The sequence below is a fragment of the Littorina saxatilis genome, linkage group LG5, assembly GCF_037325665.1.
Source record: "Littorina saxatilis isolate snail1 linkage group LG5, US_GU_Lsax_2.0, whole genome shotgun sequence".
NCBI classification, from domain to species: domain Eukaryota; kingdom Metazoa; phylum Mollusca; class Gastropoda; order Littorinimorpha; family Littorinidae; genus Littorina; species Littorina saxatilis.
Window position 1 is genome coordinate 59,352,807 of NC_090249.1, and position 20,834 is coordinate 59,373,640.

The 20,834-nt window shown below is 41.5% G+C and overlaps 2 protein-coding genes across 2 annotated transcripts; both read right to left on the minus strand.

Moving 5' to 3' along the window:
- Window positions 1-1,089: 1,089 nt before the first annotated feature.
- LOC138967576 (transcription elongation factor A N-terminal and central domain-containing protein 2-like) lies at window positions 1,090-10,878 on the minus strand. The gene is made up of 4 exons (XM_070340158.1): window positions 10,688-10,878; window positions 3,921-4,062; window positions 2,568-2,761; window positions 1,090-1,932 (listed from the first exon to the last, which is right to left on the minus strand). The coding sequence occupies exons 1-4, from the start codon at window positions 10,784-10,786 to the stop codon at window positions 1,744-1,746; spliced, it is 624 nt and encodes a 207-aa protein (XP_070196259.1). The 5' UTR covers window positions 10,787-10,878; the 3' UTR covers window positions 1,090-1,743.
- A 1,057-nt stretch (window positions 10,879-11,935) lies between these two features.
- Window positions 11,936-20,816, minus strand: LOC138967579 (proteasome subunit beta type-2-like). The gene is made up of 6 exons (XM_070340164.1): window positions 20,631-20,816; window positions 15,137-15,259; window positions 14,201-14,271; window positions 13,690-13,849; window positions 13,202-13,251; window positions 11,936-12,532 (listed from the first exon to the last, which is right to left on the minus strand). Exons 1-6 carry the CDS (start codon window positions 20,719-20,721, stop codon window positions 12,428-12,430), a joined length of 600 nt encoding a protein of 199 aa, XP_070196265.1. The 5' UTR covers window positions 20,722-20,816; the 3' UTR covers window positions 11,936-12,427.
- Window positions 20,817-20,834: the final 18 nt, after the last annotated feature.

Sequence of the window (20,834 nt, forward strand, 5' to 3'; positions counted from 1 at the left end):
CGTATCTGTGTATGTGAGGTTCCTTTTCACTGCTGCACTAATCGCTGGCCTGCAGTGATCTCTGACCATGAGGTGTCGCCAAACACATGAACAATGGCAAACCATCCATAGCCAGTGTCAGAATTATTTCCAGAAATTGTCTATTGTTGTCAGATTCTAAGATAATACATGTATGTTTTTTTTCATGTTTCATTTTGAGGAAGGGCTATTAAATTTTTTCTTGCTGTTAAACTTGACAGAAATCGGGGTTGTGAATGTACAGGTTTTATGTAAATTTGTTTGTTTCCAATGACAGTTGTATTATTCATTAAAACTTAATAGTGCATATATTTTAATTATAATCGCTCAATATTTCAACATTTTTACAGACACAAATCAATTATTTCTGTTTGTTGTAATCGACTTATGTGATTATACGCTAATTTGTTCTTGTCTTAGTGCGGTATGGTTATGTACTGGAAACAGTTTACTTTGAATACGCAGAAGTGAAGCTACTTTTACTTTACACAACTGTTCAAGCTTTCATGACAGTTCCAATAAACCGTGCACCAAACAAACCTTGGACATTGTGCTTGTTTGTGTTTGTGTGAGATGGGAGTCTGCGTTTGGTATTCACACCAATATTGACCGACGGTTGCTGGCTGACTGTTGTGATTATACGCAAATTTGTTCTTGTCTTAGTGCGGTATGGTTATGTACTGTAAACAGTTTACTTTGAATACGCAGAAGTGAAGCTACTTTTACTTTACACAACTGTTCAAGCTTTTATGAAAGTTCCAATAAACCGTGCACCAAACAAACCTTTGACATTGTGCTTGTTTCTGTTTGTGTGAGATGGGAGTCTGCGTTTGGTATTCACACCAATATTGACCGACGGTTGCTGGCTTTAATATTTTGTTAACTGAAAATCTGACAATGCTCATGAAGATTATTACAAACAATCCTTAAATTAAATTATACTGGCCACAGAAGAAGGATAAAGCACATTTGCAGGCAGAAAAAAATTAAGAACACAAGTACATATGGTTTATTCCATACGGCTTATTTGCAAAACTTTGCCCTATCAAGAACAAAGTGACAAGAGACCTGTTTCATTGCTGCCTGTACTTTTATTGCATTGTGCCCATAAACAGTGTAAAAAGCATACATTGGTCAATTTTCATGTAGCAAACGCACACACACACATTTCTGTCTCACCATTAGCACATACACACACAAGCAAAACACATACCATCCATTGAACTACACACCCTTCAATACTAACACACACTAAGCTCATCTATACCATCCATTGAACTACACACCCTTCAATACTAACACACACTAAGCTCATCTATACCATCCATTGAACTACACACCCTTCAATACTAACACACACTAAGCTCATCTATACCATCCATTGAACTACACACCCTTCAATACTAACACACACTAAGCTCATCTATACCATCTATTGAACTACACACCCTTCAATACTAACACACACTAAGCTCATCTATACCATCCATTGAACTACACACCCTTCAATACTAACACACACTAAGCTCATCTATACCATCCATTGAACTACACACCCTTCAATACTAACACACAATAAGCTCATCTAAAATTCAGAGTTCTGCACATAGACACCAACATGACAAATTCCCCCCCTCCCCCCCCACAAAACAACAACCACATACACGTATAAAAGTATTAAAACTCGCACTAAAATCACAGACATGCATTCACACAGTCTCATTGTCATTTTTTGAACTGTTTGACGAGCTGTTCAACCGTGAGAGACTTGCTCAGCACCTGTGATCTCACATCCTCCGAGTGCTTCAATTTGAACACCAGGGCACGCATAGATCTACGATACGCAACGCCAGCCAGACGCTTGCTCTGATGAAAAACTTCCCTCTCCACTGCGTCCACCAGAGCGTCAGTTTTCTGAAACATACCATAGGTGGAAAATGTAAGGCGAAGACTGCTAAATGAGCTAAAATACTAAAACGCTTACATAAAACAGAGATGTCTATCATTTACTTTTTAAAAAGGCTGGAGATTCATTAAAGGATAAGAATTCGTGAGTAGAACTGTCATTACGTCATCACAAAGAGTTGGCTACAATCGGATGCCTCCAACCACAAACCAGCCTTAACTTTCAGCGCCAAAGACTGACATTTGTCTGAACAAAAAAAGGTTTAGTTTGTCTAAACACAGATATATTTACTCGTAATTGTATCACTTACAGACCAGCTGTACCGGACATGATTTTGATACATGTAACATGAAAACACAGGATGATCAAAAATCAAAACCAACCATGAGCAGTGCTGAAAGTCCACGAAATGGGGCATTGGCCTTTGTCTAGTACTTCTCATAATTTACTAGCCAGAGAGCAATTTTTTTAAATTTTTACTCGCCAAACCAACCATTTGTTTCAGCAACTTTTCTCGCATTTGGCGAGCAGATTTACATTTCTACTTGCCATTTACATGTTTCTACTCTCCATGGCGATTAAAATACTCGCCACTTTCAGGCCTGATGAGATGGTCAATTCTGCTGTTGATAGCGATACTCACCCCCAGTGACAGTGATTCAGCCAGGAATTTACGTCCATTGTCTCTCATTCTCTCTGACTTTGCATCGCACTTCACCTCAATCTGGGGTCTGTCTTGGAAATCCTCAAAGTGCTTGCGCCATTTTTGATACAGGGCGTCAGCTTGTTTGGCCACAGCTTTGTCTGAGTGTGTTCGCAGCTTGAACACTGTGTGACCTGTGATTATAGTGTGAAGAGAGAAAAGATAAATTCCATCAATTCCAAAGATCTTTTTTTCTGAATTAAATGAGGTCTACTGCCCTACTGAACACGATGGAATCTCCTCCTCCCCCCCCCTCCTCCCGCCATTTAAGAATAATACCCCCTAATTTAAGACTTCCCCCTTTTTTTAAGAACCCGCCTTTTCAGATTTTGTTATGTTCATAACCCCTGTACATTTACCACCATCTTAAGATATGATTTTCTAAGATTTTTGGAGGTCACAAAAAGGGGGTTCCGCTGTACCCGCTATGTGAAGAACTACCACACTGATACTGATAGTTTAGACAGACTCCAGTATCCATGCTTCTTACACTTTACAGTAGCGTAGCTCCTACTATTATTCTCCTGTAATCTGCTATGACTGTCATACTCATGCAAAAACATGCCATCAGACTTGAAGAGGGGAAACAATCATTTCGGAACGATTTCATGTCATTAATCAAATCTTTGAAATGATGAATAATTCTGCGTCACAGTTTTATTCATTCATTTCCAGGCAAGACTACTCAAACATAGTGACACTCAAGGTACAGAGTCTATTTCATTTCAACTGTTGGTTGGACACTTTCACGCACACTTACACACAGTGTAAGACCAGAAAAAAAAAGGTCTGTTTACGGTAACATAGGGTGAAAAAATAGGGTCGGTAGGTCGGCTTTTTTTTCAAATGTTTTTTTCTCCCCTCTCTATGATGTTTCACAGTTCATTTCTTCCGATCAATCCCTGTTTTTGCCTGTTGAAAAATGTTAATGATACTAAAACTCGCTGGATAGGTACTGATAATTTTCACCCCATCCTTTTCATGACAACATTTATCAAGCTTTACAGCTAGCGGGTGGCGAACACCACTGCGTGCATCCATTTTGAAAGGAAGTAACACGAGTGATGACCCTTTACTCCTAACAGTACTTTGAGCTTACCTCCCTTCTGTCGTCTGCTGTTTGAGCGCAAACAGCTCTATTTTGGATGCGGATTTTTTTTTTTTTCTCAGACGATCCAAAAAAAAGATTAGGGTCGGGCCTAAAAACTAAGGTCGGTCGGGTTACCGTAAACAGACATTTTTTTTGTTTGGCCTAAGTAAACTCAAGTAAGACGACTCATAATGTTGACATACCAATCTTGGTGGACTTAAGGACATGCTTTGGAGGGACTTTGTGTGCCAGTTGTTGGAGACTCTCAAGCAGGATGTCCACTGACTGGTCTGGCAGACGCAGTCTGGCCTTCAGTCTCTTGATGTCTTCTATAACCACCACTCCCTGAAAAATACGTGTACATATAAAATTATATTATATACGTGCAAAAAAAAACTAATCCTAACAATTGGAGTGTAATACAAATGTAGTACAATTGGAACCCCCCTTTTAAGACCTCCAAAAGTTCAAATCAGAGATGACGAACAGAAAATCAGAGATGACGAACAGAAAATCTGAGATGACGAACAGAAAATCTGAAAATTCAAGGTCTTCAAAAGGGGGAAGTCTTTAACTTAGGGATCTTAATGCTTATAAGGGGGGTTTCATTTAATGTAATGATATGATGTATGTGTAGTATGACACTCACACACATAGACAACACTGTGAAGGCGTGTATAGTAATGATTACACTGTATTGAATATAAGACTAAAAGGTAAGGTTAAACACAAGCACAAAGTAGAGAGTACTGAAGCAAGAGACTGTTCACTGTGATAGCTGAATGCAGACTGCTGCAGAAGGCAGGGATAAAACTGAGGCTGGCTGTGTGGCCAGGCAGTATGGATAACCATGACTAGTGAGCATGCAGATATCACTACATCTCCCTTCTTAAGAAAAAGACTATTGTTTATTAATAAGGTTTTTTTTAAAGTTGATTGGGTGTATTTGTAATTTTGCTGTACTAGGTAATAAACATTGCAATGTAGGCAAACCATAGCCTTTTAAACACATAGTCTTTACATGATACCAATGTATTAAGTAACACCAATCATGAAGTTCTAATGATCATTAATATTTTAAATCTTCAAATGTCAGTTTTTCTGTGCATTCCTTTGCACTGCCTAAAGAGAGATACGGCAGTAGTGTTTGTACAGAGTCTGGGTCCAGCTACTGGCATCTGTTATCTATTACTGGTGGGAGCTGACTAGGGGCACCGTTATCTGCTAGCCATGCCAGAGACTGGAATTTCCTAAATTGCAGTCCTGTGGAGAGTCGCAACTGAATATGCACTATATTCTAGTAGCAATATCACTATTGGTCTGTTCAAGTGTATCCGTATGACTGCAAGATTTTTTTACACTATATGTTACTGTTCTTCACTACAACAGTCCTGTGGATATCTGTTTCTGCAAATAGAAACGGTGAGTCTACAGGTCTAATTTCTGCGGGGCTTTGACGATTCGGCCTGATCGGGTTGTTGTAGCTCCCGCTTGTGAAGGAAGCTGCTGTTGTAGAGGTTCTTGTTGCGGTGGTTTGGGTGTAGCCTCTACTGCTTGGGGAATGTCTCTGATGTGGACTCTGTTCCTCCTGAGCATCTGTCCTTGTTGCGTGGTAAGCTGGTATGACCTCGGCTCCGCGCTCGGTCCGGTGACGGTAGCTGGGATCCATTTCCCTGTCTGGTAGTCCTGGACACGGGCTTGTTGACCAGGCTGAAGGACTGGCAGGTCTTTGGCATGCCGATCGTGGTACATCTTCTGTACGTTCTGGCGATCTTGAAGCTCTTCTCTGATTGAGTTTGGGAGAGAGTTCAGCTTTATGGGCATGTTGGATCGTGCTTTTCTTCCTGTCAGGATTTCGAGGGGACTTGGAATAGATGAGGACAGAGGGGTGGTGCGCAGACATAGAAGGGCAAGGTCAGGATCAGTTCTGGCTTGGCTGGCCTTCTGTAGAGCATCCTTGACTGTCTGCACGTGTCTCTCACTCATACCGTTGGATCTGGGGTATCTGGGGGAAGAGGTTATGTGGTCGAATGCCCACTCTCTTGCAAATGTGACGAAGGCGTCCGATGAGAATTGGGGGCCGTTGTCACTTATCAGCTTGCTGGGAATGCCATGCTCAGAGAACATCTGCTTTAGTGCTCTGATGACAGTGTTGCTAGTTGCGTCACCAGCAAGCTTTCTGACGATGAAGTACTTGCTGTAGTAGTCAGTGAGCAGCAAATACTCATAGCCATGGAGTCTGAACAGGTCTGTTCCAAGGGTCTCCCATGGGCGACTGGGCACCTCATGTGGCATGAGGGACTCAGGGGACTGCGATGGTTTGTGCTCCTGGCAGATGGGGCATGACTTGGTTCTCTGCTCAATGTCCTTGTTGATTCCAGGCCAGAAGACAGATTCTCTGGCACGAAGTCGCGTCTTCTCGATGCCTTGGTGACCATAATGGAGTTGTTCCATGATGTCTTCCCGTTGTGATTCTGGGATGAGCAAGCGTTGTCCTTTCAGGATGAGCCCGTCTTCAATAGCTAACTCGTCTCTGAAATGCCAAAATGTTCTGATGGCTGGTGGTACTTCCTGGAGAGTGTCTGGCCATCCTGTCACGATCGTACTAGTCAGCTGGCGGCAGGTTGCATTGTCCTCGGTTGCTGCGCGAATGCGGCTGGTACGTTCCGAACTGAACCGCACCATGCTGACCCGTATGTCGAGGTCAATCTCCTGCAGGTTCTTTGCACTTGGCAGTCTCGACAGGGTGTCCGCCAGTGCCATGGTTGAACCAGGTTGATACTCCATAACGAAATTGTAGCCCTGTAGTTTCAGCAGCATTCGCTGGAGTCGTGGAGGAGCTGATGTGAGGGGTTTGTTCAAGATCATCACCAGGGGCTTGTGGTCTGTGACGACCTTGAATGGTCTCCCAAAGAGATAGGTGTGAAATCTTTGGACTCCAAAGACAACTGCCAGGAGTTCTCTTTCAATGCAGGCATACCGTGTTTCTGCATCTGAAAGTGATTTGGAAGCATATGCGATGGGCTGTTGGTCCTGGATTAGGCTGGCTCCAAGGCCTTTGATGCTTGCATCTGTCTGCAGTGTCGGAGTCTTGGAGGTGTCAAAGTATCTCAGGGTCGATGTTTCTGAGATTGCTTCCTTGATCTTCTCAATGCTTGCTTGGTGATGACTCTCCCAGATGAAGGGGACGTCATTCTTCAAGAGGTCTCTCAGAACTGCTGATTTCTCCGAGAGTTTGGGGATGAATGGCGCAAGGAATTGGATGAACCCGAGGAACGTCTGGAGTTCCTTTTTGTTGGTCGGGGTTGCCATGTTGTGAAGGTCTGTTACCTTCTCAGGGTCAGGGTGCACTCCATTGGTGTCGTACTTCATGCCGAAGAATGTAATGGAGTCTGTCTTTATGGTACACTTTTCTGAGTTGAAAACTAGACCATTCTCAGCTGCAACTTTGAAGAGGTTGTGGATGACCTTGTCATGTTCTTCGTTGGTCTTTGCGTAGACAGCAACGTCGTCGGCGATGCCAACTGTCCCGTCCACTTGCTCCAGGATCTGGTCCATCTTCAGCTGGAAGATGTCTTGTGACACGGACAGTCCAAAGGGTAAACGCTTGAAGCAGTACCTGCCGAAGGGTGACTGGAAAGTTGTCAGCAGTTGAGAGTCAGGATGTAGCTGCACTGACCAGTATCCGGACTTGGCATCCAGTTTTGAAAAAACTTTGGCGCCTTGGAACTTGTGTGTGAGCTCTTCAACAGTCGGGGTTTTATGGTGTGGTCTCTTCAGGGCTTTGTTTAGATGCCTGGGATCGAGGCACACTCTCAGTTCTCCTCCCTTCTTGTGTGAGTAGGCGAGGCTGGACACCCAGTCTGTTGGGTCTGTGACTCGCTTGATGACTCCACTCTCTTCCATCTTGTCGAGCTCGTTCTTGATGGAGTCTTTGAGGGCAATCGGAGTTTTCCTTGGCGGGTCAATGTGGGTAGGCACATCTGGATCCACGACGAGTTTAGCTTCTCCTGGGAGGTCTCCAATCCTGTCGAACTGTTGTGGGTATCGACGCATCAGATCCTTGGTGGAACTGATTGGCTCAGACCTTTCTGTGTCAATGCTACAATGGAGAGTGACAACCTTGAGTTGTTCGCATGTTGGCAGGCCCATGACTGCAGGTCCTGTGACGTCTACAATGTGGAACTGTGCTTCTTTCCATGACGAATCTCTGAACTTGCATGGGAAGCTGAAGATTCCATGACATGGTATTGTTGTGCCATTGTATGCCGTCAGACGTACAGATTTTGCTTTGTCTGCAATTTCGCTTGTTGGCATCTCGTCTTCTCGCAGGTGGTCAGGGAACATCTGCCGGAATGTACGTAAGGGTAGAGTATTTCCCTGAGCTCCAGTGTCCACTTTCAGATTGAGATTGTGGATCCCTGGTCGGCTGGTCAGCTTGACGTTGAGCTGTACGAAAGCCTCGTCTCTTCTTGTGATGGACGATATCTTCACATTGTTGAAGGACAGCATGTCAAAGTGGTCTTCTACGTCTGTGGATGCTTGAACATCATGCACAGCTCTGCGGCTGTCATGATGTGCTCCACGTCCTTGGTCACCTCTGGTGTTCTGGTTCCTCTGGCTCTGTTGTTTTTGATTTGAACCTGTGGCAGAGGACCGACACACCTTGGCCCAGTGGTTTTCTTTCCCGCATGATCTGCACTGGGATCCATAGGCAGGACATTTTCTGGGCTCATGTGAACGTCCGCAGTTCTTGCATCTGCTTGTCTGAAGGCTGTGGACATGTGTGCTGGGAAGTCTCATATCCTGGAGTTGCTGTACGTGGCAGGCTGTGGCTTCAAAAGTCCTGCCTATTTGCACGGCGTTCTCCAGTTTCAGCCCTTTTTTCTGGCTGAGGAGGTTTTTCTGGTAGTCTGCGTCAGTTGTATTGGCAATGATTAATTCAATAATGCGCTCGTTGGTTTCTTCTGTTGAGAAATCGCATTTGATCGCTTGCAGTTTACACTTGTTGACGAAATTGTCCAAGGATTCCGATGGGCCTTGTCGAAATGCCATTAACTTCAGGCGTGCAACCCGAAAGTTTTCTGAGGGTTCCAGCTGCTCTCTGAAGCGCTTGAGGATGGCAGCTGGGGTCTGCTCGTCGTCATCCGTCAAGGTCCAGGAGTTATATCTCCTGAGCCCTTCTTCTCCGACCTGAAGGAGGATGTGGGTTGTCTGTTCCGCTGTGGGAACTTTCTTGGCTTTGAAATATAGTTCAATTCTCTGCGAGAATAGTTTGAAAGATTCTGCAGGGTTGTCCGTGGTCCAGTCCATTTTGGGCGCATGTTCCATTTTGAGATGCTTTCCGTAGGACTGCTACCTTATGGAAAGGGTTTTTGGCTCTCTTTGTCTTACTCTGTTTCAAATGTAGCACCTTTATTGCACTAATGTTCAAGCACACAACATGCACCAGTCCTCACATCACTTTCAGAGCAAATATGAGGGGTCTGACACAGTTAGGTACTATAAACATCAAGGCAGGGTGTATAGAATTAAGCTGATCGCGGGATGCGATAACGATAGTTCCAATTGAAACAAAAGGTTTGACACTTACTTTAAAGTCTTTGTTTTTTTCCGCTGCCACCATGTAATGATATGATGTATGTGTAGTATGACACTCACACACATAGACAACACTGTGAAGGCGTGTATAGTAATGATTACACTGTATTGAATATAAGACTAAAAGGTAAGGTTAAACACAAGCACAAAGTAGAGAGTACTGAAGCAAGAGACTGTTCACTGTGATAGCTGAATGCAGACTGCTGCAGAAGGCAGGGATAAAACTGAGGCTGGCTGTGTGGCCAGGCAGTATGGATAACCATGACTAGTGAGCATGCAGATATCACTACACGGACCTTCACTAAATACCATGTACAACTCTAAAGCCTCTACTCACCGACTTGTATAGAAACCACCAAAAGGAGACCATGACTTTGTTTTGCAACTGTAAGACTTACTGTCTGATAGTGATACCATTAATTGACTATTGAAAGCAAAATTTCAGCGATTGCAAATATGCAATATTTCTGGCGATGACAGTTTAACATTTAAGTTTTAACAAACCCTAATTTGAGAGAACTTTTGGCCGTCCAGATTTAAGACTGGGATTTTTCCTCAGACAGTTTTATAAATACTCAGCAGACATATATATCTAATAAAGCTTGATAAAAGGTATGGACATTTTACTGGAATAACACCTTAAACAAGAGGCGGAGCCTTCAAGGCTCACGTAAGAAATCGACAAACAGTAACACAAACTCAATCACTCCGTCACACATACATACACACACACAGTAAGCATAGGTGACACTGTGCAAGAGTGCGAGACACTAGATCTAGATCTGTCTGTCTGTAGCCTACTTACAGGGACACGACTGCCAGATGGCCAGATCGACACTGCGCTTTCGACAGCGCTTCCTCACGCAGACACTGGAAACACGCTGTGCAGATTAACCTGTAGGAAATCTCCTTTGGTATCTTCTTTATCTATTTTTCTGGAGCTACGAAACCGAACAATGTGAAATCGTCTTCTCCGAATCGGCGAACTGCAGCTCGGTGATAACTGTATATATATACCACAATCCTTCACGCGATCTGACCTAACCTTGACCCCTGACCTGGTCTACATACCACACACGACACAAACCAGTCACCTGTTTTTACCCCCGTTTTCTTTGGATACACACTTTAACTACATACGTGCCGACGAAATGTTGATCATTGCTTCAATATTTTGAAGCTGTTGCTTGGATAACAACCAGGTAAAATTACTATTTCGGTGTTTAGTCAAATGTTAAAGTTTCTATCACACACATACACACACACACACACACGCGCACAGACAGACAAAGTTTAGCATCGCATAGGCTACATACTTACGTGAGCCAAAAAACGAATTAAGAATACGAGAGAGAGAGAGAGAGTTTACCTGAAGAGATTCAATCGTTGTCTGTATAAACTCGGGTGCTCTCTTGCCCTTTGTGCTTTTCCCTTTTGACCTGGGAGTCCTAGTGACAAATTGATCCATCCGTCTCTCAATAGTACAGTTTTACGAGCCGCTGTAGATTTCACTTTGCTTTTCCTTTTATGCCGGAAGTAAATGGTCTCGAACAAATGTGTCTCCTTTATTAGAAACTACCATCTATTTACTGCAAAAGCACCGAAAAAACACACAACTATTCTCTTGTAGCTGTTCGGGAAGGAAATCTGATGCATGCCGCAAATGTGAGAGTTTGACTAATAAATCTGTAGCAACTGATATAGGTAAATCAAGGGGGAGTGGATTTTATTCTCCCATTGCATGATGAAAATTACATTTTTGTCAAGTACCAATTTATCATATAATATGCACGGCATGCAGGTTAGATAAGCCTTTTGCCTGTTATATGATTTAATCTGTAGTTGTGGCTTTTGGTATTGTTTCTTTTTTTCTGTTTGCTTTAAGTTTTTCTGGCATGCTTTCTGTTAAATTAAAGGTTTTAATCAACCTCAACCATAAATTGTTTCCAATGTTTATCCAGAGAATTTAAAGGTATTGAGTGTTCCTGATGTGACAACATTAGCTTATTCCAACTCTGTACAAGTGGAACCCCCTTTTTAAGACCTCCAAAAATCAGGTCTTCAAAATGAGGAAGTCTTAAAATGGGGGTAATTTTACAGAGGTCATGAACAGAAAGTCTGAACAAACAAAGTCTTTAAAAGGAGGGAGTCATAAATTGGGGTCCATAATAGCCAGGAAACTGTTGCTGAGTTAGCCAGGTGAATGTAAAGAATAGTCTGAATAAGAGGTTGAACATCTTTTTTTGTGGCTCTTTATCATTTAATTTCATTTGTGCAACATACTTAATCTGGCTCTGAATAATACATTGTTGAAGCCTAATAAGGCTAAACACACAATTGGGGGATGGGGGGGGGGGGGGGGGGGGGAAGGATTATTCTCGTGTCCTCCCTGACTAAGGTTTTAGTGATCTTATTCCAGTCAGTCACTGTATGATAGAAAAATGGGTTTCTAGACTGGTCAATAAGTGTGTTTGTGCATGCGTGTACAGCATGTATATTTGTGCTATTTCACTCCACTAAGTGTACTCCACGCTGACACCCAGTCAAGATTCAGCTGAGAACAAGAGGCAGACAAACAAGGGACATTACATACTCATGCTACTGACTCAAAAGAGAGTTCAACACTTTATCAGATTTATTTATCAGAATTTCGCAAGTTTTCATCATAACACACATAACTCTCCATCTCGCACACCCTGTAAATTACAGATCTGTGTATTTTCCTAAAATTTAATACAGACTTTTAAAGTAGTTTTCAACATAACGTAAACAAAGATTTACACAGATCCCAAGATATTTTGAAGTTAGCAGACTCTGTATATCAGCCTGGTGGACAAAAGACACTCAGTAACTTCTTTCTTCTTTGGTCGCGTTCCCGACACTCAGTAACAAAATACAGTTCAATATCTGTTCTGATCACACAAAACTTCAAACAACAGAGTGAATCTAAGATGCAAAGTGAAGAGATGAAACAAACGCAACCCTAACAATGTCCATACAGCCTACATTCATCCGCACACACTCCTTGACTTGTACGTCTCTCACCGCACACACATTTTCATCCCATCAAACACATTAAAGTGACACACTTAATGAGAGGAGGGTGAGTTTAAGACGGTGGTGGTGGCTTGACAAATCCCAGGTCCTCCACTCCATTTGTACCAACCACTCTCACTTTGAACTGGGGGTTGTCCACCAAAAACCTCTTCTGAATCTGAAAAAAACCCACAGAACATCATGTAACAGCTGAAAGTTAAAGCCATATGTACTCGATGACTATACACGCTAATTGCTTTACCAACAGCTGGAGACGTGCTAAATTAAGTTCCCTGCAAAATATTGTGGTCTAGGACCCCTTCAATGTTGAGATATGTTAATTTTCATTTTGATCTGGATCGTCCTATTTATAGATTTGGCAACACATGCGCTGTTGACGCAAGGGAGAGAACTCCGTGTCGTTGTTGACATCCTCACTTTTTCAGAGGCTAGAACAAGCTGAAATGCACGTATATGGTCCGCGCATGACGACATATCGTCATTAAATGGTCTTATGGTGCGTTTGACATCGATTGTGGGCAAACTATACTTTGTAAACACGGGAGTAAATTAGTAAGCCTTTAAGAACCACACACACACACACACCTACACACACACTTTCAGACAAAATATGGAGTCATATCTAAAACTCTTGAACAAAATGGGACCAAAGTATTTCTGTGCACACTGCTAGGCATACAAAACTGTTTTAAGGACTGACATCACCACTAACGTCAGAGGTAATAAATGCTATAAAGGCTGTATGTCATTCGCCACATGTGCTGGAAAATGACAAATGCAAATTTGCATCCCTTATCATCCGAGTTAATTTTGTTTGAAAACTTACCTCAGTGAGACACATTTTCAGCAATGCCATGGCTTCATCTCTTGTCATATCTGTTCAAGACACACACAAACATGTAAAACTTTACACAAGCAAGCACACAAGCTGTCGCAACACAATTCAGTTTCAGGCAATAGGAAGTCAGTACCCAAGGTTCTTGCCTCATGTGAAAATAAATGTTATGCAATCTCCTATACATTCTGTGAACACCATTGACCAAAGAAGGAGAAGAAGAACAACAAGGAGGACGAGAAAAAGAAGAATCCATGACATGTATGTGACAAGAGTATTAGTATTTCAGTTGCTCTGTTTAACGGCTAAAACATAGTTTCTAAGCTTTAGCGTAATTCTCTCTTTGCCCACGCTTAATTGGGCAATGCCACATGTGGCTTAAAACAAAGATAACGTTAAACATGAGTGGCTTAAAACCCAATTTATATGTGACACAGTAAGATTTGAGAAAAAAAGAGGAAAGGCAAATAAAAGCCTACCCTTCTTGTAATGCCTGTCCATAATGGAGAGCGTGAACATGCCACCGTAGCCATGCACAGCGAAGGGAACCTTGATCATGGATGCCAGGTAGTCGAGGAAAAACAAGGCTGGCCCATCCTCATCAATACCAGCTATCAGCATGTTCACATGCTTTGGTCGCTGAAAACACAAATTAGCGTATGTATGAACATCATGTACGTGTATGACTCAATTACTGTATTCGGGATGTGCACAAACAGAAACGAGGGTGTGCATAAGCTTTCAAGCACAACATTCATATAGAACAGTCACAAAGGTGAAACATCTATACAATTAAAAAGTGTTGTTCTTTGTGCTTTTTGTAGGTATATTTACAAACTGCACGAATTCAGCAGGTCATCTAAAACGTGAAGAGTTCCTGCAAAAACATATGGCTAAAAGGGACAAGTTTGTGGAAAAACATTGCCTGAGCACACAAAAAAAGACTACAAAAATGAAATTTATTTTACAAACTAAACAAAGTATACATACCTGGCTTCTCAGTGCATCAGCCATATTTCTGCGGGTGAAGTTAGCTGCTGCGTTTGCTGACAGTTCATAGCCTGAAAAGAGAAAAAAAACTTTTCAGATAATTTCCCTTGACAGAATAATATCATAGTTTATCTCACAGCACATACCATTCAAGAAGGGCAATAACTCATACAACTCACCTGTATCATTTATAAGTAATGTGAATCAGAAAAAAATATCTGCTCCATGAAGACATTGAAAAAAAGGATAATTTACTACCTTTTGACAATGACATACACACGAACCAACTATGACATTGAAATAATTGTGACTATGATCAACCAGACTTGAGTCAAGTCCAGAAGTCATCAAACCATGTAAGTGTGAAAAATTTCAAAGATATAGCTTGACCCAAACTTGACACAACAGTGACCTTGAAACCTGAGGTTGGTCACAGACTTTGGTTATGTTTGGAGGTCATCAAACCAGGGGAATACACTGTGAAGAAAATCATATTTTGTCATTGTTTAACCCCACCCTGAGTCCGAGTGTAAGTGAGTACAACCTTACAATTTGACTGGGTTCATTTGTGTCATGTCTGAGGAAATCACTACACCCTAGAAGAATGTAAAGTTATAAAACTGAAGCTTCAATTAATTGTTATCAATAACATTTACACACAAAAATTAATATCTCATGTTTCAAAAAGGGGGAGGCAAATGGCACATTTATAGATAAGTACACAATTCACTGTCCAGTCCAGAAAAACACTTGAGGTGAATTCACCTGGTCTGCATCAGAATATATGTATGTGTGTGTGCGTGTGTGTGGGTGTGTGTATGTGTGTGTGTGTGTGAGCTTCAGTGAAAATCACTGCATTTGATTGACTGATTCTGTCTGCCCTCTCGCTACTGAACAAATCCCACCAGAGTACAAACATATGATCTCAAAACCAACCATTTCTCATTTTGTAGAGTTGAATATTCTTTGAGATGTATTCGGAAAACTGCACAGTGTCACCTGGTTCTCCTGACACAGCCATCACAAGCTTGTCACTCAGCTCAAACATCTTGTCGTGATCTGAAAAGACAATTTTTTCACAATTAAATTAACCCTTTCGCTGCCAATCAAAACTTCCTGACTGCCAGGGAATATTGGAGTTCGGGGTGTAATAATTCACAAAAAATTCTAGCTCCAACCTGGCAGTAGGTAGAAAAGTAAAACTTATGTTATTTTTAAAAGAAATTCAACCAAGAATCTGTTTTTAGTATCTAATCATGGAAATAATGCACAAGTGCAGGACGGGTATACCCGTCCTAAGGCAGTCAAGGGGTTAAAAATAAAAGACTGTACTTGAACAGAAAAATAACAACAAAAAAGCACACACTTCAGATAAATATATGTATATGGTATTGTAGTACGGACAAAAATGAACTTCTATAAGATATCATCAACACATATTATCCATCGTTTGTGAGCAGAATGAGAGCTAAAGCGACAAACTACTTTGTTCCTGGATAAAGAGGCGTTTTTAAAATCATATAAATCGCTTGTAAGACCTCAGAGTATGCCAACGTTGTATGGCATCCATTCTTAAAGAGACAGTCGGCAGCTCAGGAAAAGGTCAAGAAAAGAGCTAAAACTCGGCCATACTATGATTACGGCACCATGCTTTTTCGTAGTAGTGGTAGTATTTTTCTTTCGTAACCCGATTGGTTGATGCTAAACCCCAGGAAACCTCATCAGAAATTAAGAAAATTCTTCCTTAGATCGTGTTTTGTTAACACGTTTGTTTCAAATCATAATTGAAATCTGCAATGTTCACAGCATTATTTTCGTGCTTGAGTGAAGTATAATGAAGAAGCTCAATAATCAAGTTAGTGAAGGGAGTGAACTCTAATGCACGAGAACACAGAACAGACAATGTGTGCGTCATTGCTGTTTTCGTTTATTAATTGAACATACTTTTCAAAAGAAAACAAAGATAATCTTTTCTTTAATCACTGATAAGCTTATTTATTTGCGTGCACGCAAGTGTGTGTATCTGATGTGTTTGTCTGTGTTGGCATGCTGGTGTGTTGTTGTGTAGCCTCAGTGTCCAATGGTGACTGGGTCAAGCAGGTGTTATTATGGATTAATGATCAGTGTTGTTGTCAGGCCTGGGTCTTCGGTCTCTGACGCATTCCTTTCTGATTTGACGCATTGGACCTAGCCTTGTCCGGGCGATGGACCAATAGTTTTTACGTTTTGGTGGTCAACTGACCGATACATATTCGTACAAGGCGGACAAGGTCTGCAATGAATGGAATGGGAGTTGCAAAGTCGGAAAACAAACACCGATCGAAATGCTCATGCTCGCTATGAGTGAAAATGCACTCGGTGCCGAGTCCGTGTTTGTCATCATTGACACTCGAGGCTGCATTTACGGAAATACCCGATCCAGCCGGTGTACCTATTTACCGAAAACGGCGCAAACAGCGGAAAGTTCATCAATATAACTACGGCATGGTAATGCGAAGATCAGGCAGGATCCCTACATTCGCACACCGGGCACTGTATTGGAAAGGGTAGGCCAGGAATGTCAGGCTCTTTCTCCTTGCAAAGTTTATGAACAATTAAAACTACAAGCGACATCAAAGCAATGCCAAAGGACTTAAAACAGGTTCAGAATAAGAAGGATAGAAGAAAAACGCGAATAGCCTGAAAATGTTGCCCAAAAAAAGTTGCAACAAAGTTGTAAACAAGAAGGGCAAAGCCCATACGACTCACATGCTTGACCTAAACCTAGCAATGACATCATACACTAAGAACTGCTTTACACATTTTTCCTACCAAAATACATGTGACATTGACCCAAGGTCAAGGTCATCCAAGGTCATGCAACACAAAGCTGTTAATTCAAGACATAGGAAGTACAATGGTGCTTATTGGCTCTTTCTACCATGAGATATGGTCACTTTTAGTGGTTCACTACCTTATTTTGGTCACATTTCATAAGGGTCAAAGTGACCTTGACCATATGTGACCAAATGTGTCTCATGATGAAAGCATAACATGTGCCCCACATAATTTTAAGTTTGAAACAGTTATCTTCCATAGTTCAGGGTCAAGGTCACTTCAAAATATGTATACAATCCAACTTTGAAGAGCTCCTGTGACCTTGACCTTGAAGCAAGGTAAACCAAACTGGTATCAAAAGATGGGGCTTACTTTGCCCTATATATCATATATAGGTGAGGTATTCAATCTCAAAAACTTCAGAGAAAATGTGAAAAATGTGAAAAATAGCTGTTTTTTAGGCAACATTTATGGCCCCTGCGACCTTGACCTTGAAGCAAGGTCAAGATGCTATGTATGTTTTTTGGGGCCTTGTCATCATACACCATCTTGCCAAATTTGGTACTGATAGACTGAATAGTGTCCAAGAAATATCCAACGTTAAAGTTTTCCGGACGGACGGACGACTCGGGTGAGTACATAGACTCACTTTTGCTTCGCATGTGAGTCAAAAAGCAATTGCAACAAAGGTGCAAACAAACTTGCAAAAAAGTTGCAAACGAGACAGTGACAAAAGGTCAGGTGTCATGTCCACTGTCCCGAATGACACACGATTGCTGACATTTCACCATTGCCAAAAGAATAAACAAATAAGAAATAGGTAGAAAATGAATGTGAAAACTGACTTTAATTGGTGATCAGTATTTTCTATACCACTAACAAATAATCTACTTACACATAGCTGTTTGGCAAATGTATGTTGCATGGGACACACTGACATGAAAGTGGAAGATGTTTTCCCCTCTAGAGAAACTACATATCAAGTTACACTTTTTGTGCTCTTCCATTCCAGTTGGCAATCAATTGTTAACGCATGTTATTAGAAAAAATAGAACGAAAACAGATTAGATAGAATGAAAAATGTACTGGTGATGTCATTTGGGACATACTGACATGAAAACGTCACCTTTTGTCATTGTCTCAAACATATAATCTAATAATTGTTTCGCTATTTTCACCGTTTTCGGTAAATAGGTCGACCCAATCCAGTCAAAGGGACGCTACTCTGTTAGACGATGTTTTTCGTCGATCGATGATCGATAAACATGCCGCCAAAAAAGAAATTTAAGCCCGTGAAAGGGCAGAAAATACTAGCAGCGTTCAATTTCAAACAGACTCAAGCCAAAACAGATTTAACTCCGGACTGTAAGTTATTTTGCATTGCTACCTCTCCCCCTCCGTCAACAACAGTCCCTCGAATCATTCAAATCTGCACTCAAGACATTCCTTTTTTCCAAATAATCCATGCATTCTACACTGCCCACCCCATCCCACCCTGAATAACTGTACATATTTTAATGGTTGATGGTGTGTGTGTGCTAGTGACTTTAAGTCTCCGTGTGTGTGAATGAGTGTATGTGCGCCTTGAGTCGCCTGTTGGTGAGATATGTGCGCGTTATAAATCTCCCATATTATTATTATTATTATTATTATGTATCAAAGGTATGGCGGTACAATTTGGACCTATTGTTTTTTTTAAAGCCAGGACATTTGGACCTATTGTTTTTTTTAGGGAGGTCCAAATGACCTATTGGGCCTAAAAAAAAAAATAGGTGTGGTTACGGTAACCCGACCTACCCTATTTTTAGGGGCCGACCCTATAATTTGTTATTACATTTGTCAAAAAAAAACAAGAAAACGAGTGCAAAAAACGCAATGAAAGCGAAAGCGCCTGTGTCGCACACTTATTTCCCTATCAAGTAGGTTTAATTTGTACACATTAGAAAAAAAAGTTAAAAAAAAAAAAAGTGATTGCCTACCTACCTACCCTATTTTTTTTGGCTATGTTACCGTAACCACACCTATTTTTTTTTGGGGCCTTGTCTTCTTAGGCTGGCAACAACACTGAATGATGCAAAAAGAAGGAGTCTGTGAGGGATTACTGTCATTGTTTGTTGGTGAGAAATTTAGTCTTTTTGGTGGGCTCGTTTTCGCTGCACGGGCAGAGTTCGCGATGACCGAACGTATAGCTGGACAAAAGCGTTCTTTTTAAAAAAAACTGAGATAGCTTTTTGCAAACTATCGAAGGATTCGAATGTACTTCCTACTGTTAATAATGCTTCGTTGTGAAGCCGGGTCTCCATGACTGAAGTAAATCGGCCTGTATACGGATACAAAACACAGCTCATGAACTGCTGGACACGTCCATATTCACTCGTCCCACGCTTTAAAATGGCCACCTTGCCCAGCCAAAACCCAGGGTTTAGCCTGGGAGAAAAAGGCAATGGGACATTTGTCCACCTCAACCAAATTCTGATGGGACATAGTCGAAGACAAGAAGCGCCAGAGAGGCCTGTACGCGTTTTGATCAAAAATGCAAAATGATGCAATATGGTGCCATCTGAGAATTAGCCGCTATATCGTGTTATCTCTGTATGTGTGTGTGTGTGTAATCCGATGTAAAGTGTACATTTGGTGGCGCAGTGGTACGTAATCTTAATGCGCCCTTTGACGCACTGAAGGGAATTTGGATGGGACATTTTCAGATTTAATGCAACAATGGCGCACTAGTAAATGAAACCCTGAAAACCGGAAGTAAATATCGCGAGAGCGCACCCTGGCAGTGTGGTGTAACCCTAGCCAAGTGAGGTTACGCCGTTCGTGACGAGAAATTCTTTGTGGCGCAACCCTAGCACGACCAAGCAGAGTTACGCCGTGGGGGTATCGCTGTGGGACTAAAACATCTTAGTGACATCACCGTAGCACAGCCAAATAGAGTAACAGACAGCGTAACTGTCGCAACTGCGTTTTAAAAAAGTGTACCTCCAATTCAACAAAGAATATCACTCTTATTAATAAGCTCTTTATTGACCAAATTGAGTGGGTTTTATAAATTAACATTAGTAAACATTGTTTTTCTTATGGCCCCCCAAAAAATAGGTCTGTTTACGGTAACCCGACCGACCCTATTTTTTTCGCACGACCCTAGACTTTTTTTGGGCATTTGGGGAAAAAAAAAAAAAAAATCTTTGGTTTTTTTGGCAAAATAACTTAAAAATATGGTTTTAAAAAAAAAAATTAAAAAAAAAATCCCGACCTACCGACCCTATTTTTTGGGCCTATGTTACCGTATACTAACACTTTTAAGAACTTGCTCCACGAAACAATTATTATTGAGTTATTGTCTAACTTCTAAGATGATTGATGATGAAAAACGATTGTGAGCATGTTGTTCTGATGACAGACATAAAAATAAAAAAAACAAGAAATGAGATGGGACTCTTAAAAAGCCGCGAGGCTTACGGGAATAAATTCCCCGTCCCTACTACCACTACAATGTACACTTCTATTTTCTAAAGTTCCAACTTCAAGTTCAACACTGGTCCCATTCGGGCCATTGTCGTTGAAATGAAGCCCCACACTTTTTTCTTGTATCGTACTCGTAGTGACATACCACTCTTCATTTTGACGATACTGCGAGCCGACACAGAATCAGACGCCAAGAGGATAAAGTCTTTTCCCTGTATTCCAATGAGACACTCCATGGTGCAAAGAAAGTTGTGTTTGTCTGCTGCAGAAGATTATTTTCCACCGGCAATGAGACAGCAACCATGAACTTCCGGTGTTTACAGGTCCGAAGTGAAAGTACCCTGAAAAA